We start from the raw sequence: 8,330 nt of genomic DNA, 5'->3' as shown, positions 1-8,330 counted from the left end.
GGTGGGGTGGGGCGGGGAGTCTGCCCGGCCTGGCCCGGCCCGGCCCGGCCCAGCCCCGCTGACACTGGGGAAGCCGTCACGGAGCCCTCGTGGCGCCGACGCTGCCCGGGGGCGCGGAGGCCGCCCTGCCTGTGAGGAGAGCCAGGCCCGGCAGCGGGCCTGCCCCGCTCCGCATCAGCCTCGCCAGAGGCCGGTGCGGCTGGGGATTGCTTCCTGTCAGCCGCAAGCGGTGACGAGCCGCCAGCAGTCCCCGTGCTGGCGTGTGGCGGAACGCCGCGGTGGCCGGGAGAGCGGGGCAGAGGGCATCCGGGTCCCCCGGGTCGTCTCCGTGCCGCTGGTTGAGGCCTGCCCAGAGCTAACGTTCTTCGGTGTCGGGGCCTAGAAACGTGGAGCACCAGGTCGAGTGTTGGTCCTGAAATCGCTCTTTGATACCTTAAACAAAACGCACAAAACTGTAATCGTCAGATGCTGTGTTGGTGTAAAAGTTTAGCCATGGGTTGTGTTCCCCTGGGAGTGGTGTAGGTCGGCTCTTGGTTTGGAGCTGTAGGCTGGATTTCAGTTTTGTCCCCCAAAGTCGAGTTTCCAGTGCTACAGTTCCCACGTTCTTCAGGTCATGCTGTCCACATCGCTGCGGTGCCAATTCCTGTGTAGGGATGGTGTCGTCTTGACAACAGCACTTCTGGTTGCACAGAAAGAAAGTTCAGCAAAGCTACAAGTTCCTCAGTGTTGGATTTGTCAGACTATCCAACTTCTCCAGAACATACACCTACCCACCATATACAGTTACACACAAAAATAGCAAAGCATGGTTTTCAAAGCTTTTTGTACCTATCAGCTTGTCAGAACTAAGACCAATTATCCGAGGAGTAGGCATTTGTACTGATCACACATACAGAATCTTGGCTCTTTCATGTCTGCATATGGCCAGGACGACTCAGGGTGTCAAATTAATTCAGATTTTTATCAATAACATAATTGCTTTAACATTAGGGTTTATACGCAGGCATAAAATTTCTTCTTTTTTTCATTCTTACTAATTATTTCTGTATGGCATCGTTTTTATACAGTTTAGTTTTGGCAGTTTGGCATTTCTTGCAAGGTGTTTTCTGTTTTGATAGTACGTTTTGTCAAACAGATTTATCACATTCATTTAAAACAATAATATTACTAGCGCTTAATTTGTAAATTATGTTGCCCTTTGAGTAATACAGTCATAAAAAGGTACATAAGAATACATAAAATCTCAAAACTCTAATTGATAAAAATGGCCCCCCCAGTACAGAATTCTGATTAAAAAATTGTCATTCCGTTAATGTACTTCAAATGAATCAAGCTTTACAGAGACAGTAAACTCTAAAAAGAAGAAAGGAAAACTTCAAGTTACTTTAAAATATTAACTGTTCCAAGATTTTCTTGATAATCTGAGTTCTCGGCCTTGTGGGAGTATTGTGTACTTGAAAGAGTTGAGTAATCCATCACACGATGTGAAGTTATCATTTAAAATTAGGTGAGGTACAGACATGTTTGTCATTTCAGATAATCTGAGAATAATAGAGAAATTCTTAGGGTAGAAGTTGTGTATCTCTGTGTGGATGCTGGTCCAACAAAATGCCGTAAAAATATCAGTAATATGCACTACCTTGTATCCTACTAGAATAATCATAAAGCTGAACTGACTGCAGACTATGAAGCAGGTCCATGAGCATATTTTTATTCAAATATTTTTCTGTTTCAGAAAGACATGAAATATTTACCAGTGTCTCAGCTCTTTAAAAAATACATCCTACTTTGCATTGCAAGCAGTCAGTTAAGCAAAACGATTTACTGTCCTTCCCCTGTCCTGGTATTGCTCCACGTCTGTTTACTGGCCACTTTTATTTAAGCAGCAGCTTAGAGAAGGAACAGACGTCATCGTGATCAATGGCCCCATTCAAAGTTATGACAAAAAAAATATTAATCTGTGTAGAGTATAAGAAATTATTCTGTTTAAATTACTTAGTTTTAGGTGAAATTTCAGACTCTCACTTGGTAAGTGCCAGTGGAATGCAGAACCACTTCAAATTACAGTTCAGCGAATAAAGTCATTACTTTCAACTGCAGTGCAGACTGCTTGTTTCACAGCAGATGGGCGGTGGTTTAACACTGCTGCATCTCAAATAGGAATGCAAATGTTGATTCCTGTTAAAAAATAGAGAAGGAAAACAATCTTTCTGTAATAACCAAAGACAAAAAGCCAAACCATTTTTTTCCCAGTAATTATATTGGCTTATCATAGCTGAGTTTTTAGGCAAAATAATGCATTGAATTTTGTGGTTTTGCAAGGAATGCAGAGAGTGCTCTCCACAGCCTATCGTGCTAGCAGGGAATAGTTCATTTTAGAGATACAAGTGGTGCTTTAAGCTCCAGGTTAAGATAAAGGAAGTTCCACAACTGGGGAGCCTGTGGGGTGGAGATAACCCCTGAGAGGTGTGGAGGAAGGCTGGGAGTGGGCAGAGTTGGCCGGGGACAGCAGGCTGCGGGAGGCTCACTCACCTGCCCTGCAAAGGGGTGTGACGCGTGCACACACACACCCCGGGGGAGAAACCGGAGGAGTTGGACGTATCAGTACAGTTGCAGAGCTGTGACCTCTCTGGAATCACAGCGACAAGGTGGCATAGCTCATGATGAGTGCTGTGATGGGAGGGTGCACACTTTTGGAAAAGAGGGAAATGAGAGGAAGTTGAGTTCTGCACAAGCATCTCTCTGCCTTCAGCTTTCCTCTGCTTTGGAGTGAGCAATGAGCCAACTGAGATCTGAGGGATCAGGATCGGTGAGGAGACCACCCCTGAAGTACTGCTGAACACTGGGACAGGAGCTCAGAGAGGCTCTGGAACCTCCCATCTTTGGAGATTTTCACAACTCAGCAGGACCAGGTCCTGAGTAACCTGGTGTAACATCAACATTGGCCTTGCTTTGAGCGGGGGATTGGCCTAGAGGCCTCCAGAGGTCCCTTCTGGCCAGTGTAACTGTGGTTTCATGTACTTTATTCTTTATGCAAGCTGCGTACTTAAGGCCCTATTCTGCTACTGGAGGCATCAAGGTAAAAATAAGGTAAAAATTATCAAGATTTTGAAAAAAAAAAAAAGATTACTCTGATTCTAGCTGCTCATCCTATTTGGTTGTATTTGGCAAACACAAATTTTTTTTGTGTGTTTTTGTCCTTTGCCCAAGGACTGGGAGTTTTGCTCTTGACTTGAGTAGTACTGATGCAGAGCTGTCGCAAACACTTGCCACAAGGAAGGAGACTGTCTCTGGGCTGAGAGACTCCTCGGTGGCAGAATGACAGTGTTTCAACTCTGATATGAAGAACCTCCTCTTGCTAAAGTACAGTGGATGCCTGTGTACTTCATGTCTGAGGTTATATTGTACAAGTGTGTGTGATAGGAGAATAAAAGAAACATTGGAGCTTGCATATGGTTCATTGGTTATGTTATATATGTTATATTTATTTGTGGCAAACTGAAAACATGACTGTATTTATATAAGGTTTACTTGATGTTAGGCTGAATAGAAGCAACACCAATTGAATGAAAGTACCATAAGCAAAAAAAACCAAAACCAACCCCAAACCCTGCTGATTCATTGTTGGCTCTGTGGTTTGGTTTATTCAGTTAACTGACAGCCTGAAGGCCATTCTGGGTAATGGCATGTTATCTAGAATAATATGGTTAGCTAGAAAGTAGTACTGGAAGAGCCTAGAATACCAAAAACTGCCTTCTCTATGGACACCCTTAAAAACCTAACCTAAAACCTAACAAAGCCAAAGAACTGGGAGGAAGAAAAGAGTATAATCGTGTTTGTTCCAGCAAAGAAGATCGTCGACTCATCAGATCTGAAACACCACCACATGCTGCTTTTGCCCCATGGCTTTTATGTTTTTCAGTGAAAAGCAGTTCCGTAGCCCTGTGGTAATACAGTGCTAGCAATGCATCAGCATTCTGTTAAATTTTGCTATAGAAGAATTTATACAAACATTGAGTTTTCAATCCATTTGGCTTTTGAGAGAGAGAATCATGTAACTGCTAGTAAGCATTATGATAGCTGCAGATTGTTCTACACTACATCATTGGTCTGGTTTGTTTCTCTTTGGCAGCAATACCTGTAGTTAAAATAAGAGTTACTGCAGGAATACGTTTTTAAATTAATCGATATATAAAATATATCCAGTGATGATAATTGGTCATTAGTAAATGGGAAAAACAGACACAGAGTTTTAAATAAGCAGATCAAAGTCAGATTGAGGCCAAAATCTCATCATTTTTGTAGCTGTTGTCTGTTGTGCCTGTATATTTACAGATTACTTCTTAATGCAATTCACTGATCACTCTGTGCCAACTGGGATTTTCCTCTTGGCATTCACTGAATTAAGAGACATTTGAGGCAGTTTTGCTTCATCAATCTGGCATAAAGGTCCTGTGCTGAGGTGAGGCTGTAACCGCAGATACTTGGAAGTTCCATTTCTAAGTACCAGTGGTTTTGTGGATACATCGAGCTTCTGAGAGGGCCTTTGAGAAGGTTACGAGCTGCAGCCAGTCTCTGGCATCTGTGCCCTTGGCTGGAAGAGGGCTGTGGGCAGGGCTGTGACTGACAGAACTGTGCAAGCACCTCTGCAGCCTTTGGCAGAACTTCTGAGTTTCTCGGAGAAGCATCTGTGTTTCAAGGAATTCATCCAGCAAACATGAATTTTTCCGAAGAGGGAAAAGTATACATAACATGGATTCAGAGAAGCGAGCGGAGTTTTTAAGAGAGACATCCTACTTTAGGAAAGGTTTACTGGTTTCTGCCTGGGCAGGATTTAGGAAAAGCAGCTTGAGGCCACAACAAATTATTGTTGATCTCTAAAACTGAATGCACTGGTTTTGGCTGGGATAGAGTTAATTTTCTTCATAGAAGAAAACACCAGAAGAAACATCACCAACAAGCCAAAAAATACCCCACTTCAGAAAACTATTGTCTGCTTTAAGATGAACTTCAATTAAGACATTTTATTCTATAGAGTGTTCTTTATGGAAAGCAAGCAGTGTCAGTGTGTATGTACATAATACATACAAATGTATGATGCCTGGACTGGCAGCGTTGTCCTTCTGGTGTTCATACATAATTATCCTCTCCTTTCCCCTACTTTAGGAATCTTACTGTTCATGCAGTAATTTTCACAGCATGATGAGACCTTCAACCCATTTAGTTATTTTGTTTACTCTAGAGTAATTTAAAGGTCAAGAAACAGTCTTAAGTACAGTTTCTAGGAAACAAAATCGGATTTACAGTCATCACTGATCTTGTAAAACAAAACTATAGTTAAGAAGCCAGGTGGGAACTATATACAAAGACTATTCTAAAAGTATAAGAAGTACAGATTTATATGAACTTACGTATGTTTTGTTAAAAAATACATATTTCACACTTCTTTATTATAAGCAGAACTCAAAATGAGAACACACACAATTTGGAGGCACTGGAAATATCTGTGCACCAAGTTACAATTAATATTAACCAGCCTTAAAAGTCCACCAGAGAAAGCAGTGCCTCTAACTGAAGAATTAAATTAATATAACTACCCAGTTGTGCTCTTTAGCTGAAAGAAATACAGAAAATGAATTGTCTAAACATGTATAATCTCTTGTTCGAGATCTGGCAGCAAAAGGGAAAAAAGCTTATAAAACTGAAGCACAAGTGATCCATCATAAGAACTCTTTACAAGAAGCTTGCAACACAGTTTAATATCTACACAATCTCTTTAATAAATGGAATTTCCACTGATTATTTACAGATTTCAATGCTGTTACCATCTGATCCAATCTTTCCAAGAGGCTCAGCTTATGTAAATAAGGATTAGTTGGCAAAGTTAATTATGGTAGGAAAAAAATGATTGTTAAACTTGGGATGAAAATGGCATCTAGAGGATATCTGTTTGCTGCTTTCTACTCACAGATGCTAGGGCAGTTCCGATTAGGACCAGATATTCTCAAAAGGATTCTTCTGCAGGTTGCTGTACATGGTAGAGAGATCCAAACTAACTTCAGAAATGTAATGCTGAGTACCAGACAAGGGCTAACTGCAGCAGCATAAAATAATCTACATTTTCAAGGAAGGTATTGAATTGAATAATTGAACAAAACAAGGTGTCCAGCTCTACATAACGATCCCATATCACAGGGATTATCAGTTCCACATGGGAAACTTTTGTTCTATAAACAGTCCTTGTCCCCAAGAGATAGTCAGCAAGGTGTCAAGTACTTAAGAGTTGCTACTGATTTCAACAGGTAATAGGAATGAACTGGAGTTTTGGGGGTGAGTAGAGCTACTTCTACCCACTTGTTCTTACGTGGCTGTCAGGAGGGCACGAGTCAAGCCTTTTAGGTGTGTGTGATTAAGAGAGTCACATCTGGACTTTGCAAAAAGCATTTTCTATATGAGTAGTTAGAAGAATTGGAAATGTATTTTCTATCCAAAAACTGGGTGATTAATCTGTATTTTAGAGGTGCAATCTATTTAAACCTGATGTAATTGAAATAAGATTTTTTTTATTATTCTTTTTGAATGTGTTTGAAAAATCATTTTTGCAAAGTGTGTTCTGATCCCAACAACTCTAGGGTAGAGTGGAAAATTGGTGAAAAGCTCTTCAGATGGCCATTCACTTTATACACTAAAAGACAAAACCTATTAAATACATCATTCTTGATGGATGTCTGTATTTACCCTTCAAAGGTGGAGATTCCTCAGGGAATCTGTTCCAGTGCTGTATTAGCATTACCATTAGCTTCCCAAAAAGTTAACATGATTCTTCCTTGCTATAATTTAAGCCTAATTTTTCCTATTGTCTGCCACTCCCGTGAAGTACAATGATTCCTTTTCTCATTCCAGAGCTATACATGTATGTAAAGACTGCTGTCCTCTTGCTAGACCGCTTTTTCTTCTTCAGGTTAAACTTTAACAGTCCTTTTAACCTTTCCTCATAAACCATATCTTCCCATACTCCAGTTACCACGATTGCTTCTGTAGACTCTGCTTAGTGGCCCACGTCTTCAGGGTAAGACATGGGAGGTCTCATCCAAAACTGGGAGAAGAGCTTCAGCTGACTGAAACAATACCAGTGCTAAGTGGAGTGTAAGGATTCAACCATGCACTGCTTAGAGCATCCTGCTTCCTGTACCCTTCGGTTTACAGGAACTCTGAGAGGGATTCTCTGGATTCACACTCAGCAAACAGAGTCAAGCATCTGTAATTATTTAACGTCCCTTGAAAATAAAGAGGAATTGCGTAGCACTGCCTTGCTATAACTTAGCCTCCTTTTCAGTGGATTACTTGGTGTGGAGTGAGTGCCATCTGGAGGTTAGGAAACATGGAGCTCTGTATGCTGAGAAACAAAATCTGCAGGCTTTATAAATGAAATTTTCTTACATGAGTAGGAGCTTGAGCCTGACAGATACTGACATCTGCCACTCACTATGGAGTTGGTGACCCATAGCAAGAATTGAGGCTGCTGAGTACGTCTCAGAGTAAGCCATGCAAGTGTAATGACTTTCAGTGTTATGCAATCAGCAATAATTATGTAGCCTCTGAGTGGCCTGTGCAGTTTTTGAAAGAAGCTCTGGACAACACAGGAACAAGGAAAGGCTTGATCTGCTCTTTCCTCTCCCTCTTTCAGATGTTTGAAGACAAGCCAGTTCCAGCTGTAGTTTTCTGCTCACAGGAGAGAGCAGAGAGCATTTTTAGCTGAACAAGATGATGTCTTTTTTAAAGAGTAGGTTCCCATTTGGTATGTCTGAACACAGTTGTCCACCGCAATTCATGGCTGCACAGAGTGGAATCGGTCTTCCTTACCTGGACTGATCGCATGATACTTTCCTTCTCTAGGTAGCTTAGCTGTCATCTTTGAAAGCCTTAATCCGCCTGTTCTCACTGCACCGAGGAAGCCAGGAGATAAACTGGTTGGTGCCATGACTTCAGTGAGTGGAGTCTGGCTCTTCTTTCTACAGTGTCTTTGTTTGTTTGTTTGTTTGTTTTCCAGAGACCAGTTGGATGTTGACAGTGATCACACAGCTCCATACCACCTCTCCTCCTTTTGAACTGCCTTCTGCTGCTGAAGTCTTAATCATAAAAACCAATAGCTGTAGTTGCAAAGCATAAGTATACACATCTCCACTTGAGTCTGGTGAGAGATTGCAGCCTGTTGTATCAAAGCAATACTAATGGCCTCTATGTTGATCTGCTCCTAGGACTGAGCCTGGTCCTACAGAAGCTACATACATTTCAAAAGGCAGATATTGTATGTACGCTCTCCATGCTCT

At 41.6% G+C, this 8,330-nt stretch overlaps 1 protein-coding gene across 1 annotated transcript in view; it reads right to left on the bottom strand.

The window, feature by feature from the left end:
* Nucleotides 1-76: 76 nt before the first annotated feature.
* LOC104541858 (chromosome unknown open reading frame, human C2orf50) overlaps nucleotides 77-8,330 on the bottom strand; it is a 12,500-nt gene continuing 4,246 nt past the window's right edge. The window contains exon 4 of the mRNA XM_010186009.1: nucleotides 77-345. Coding sequence (XP_010184311.1) covers nucleotides 77-345 — 269 coding nt within the window. The remainder of the gene's footprint in view (nucleotides 346-8,330) is intronic.

Source organism: Mesitornis unicolor, unplaced genomic scaffold, assembly GCF_000695765.1.
Source record: "Mesitornis unicolor isolate BGI_N332 unplaced genomic scaffold, ASM69576v1 scaffold24596, whole genome shotgun sequence".
NCBI lineage: Eukaryota > Metazoa > Chordata > Aves > Mesitornithiformes > Mesitornithidae > Mesitornis > Mesitornis unicolor.
This window is presented reverse-complemented; position numbering and strand designations above follow the sequence as displayed.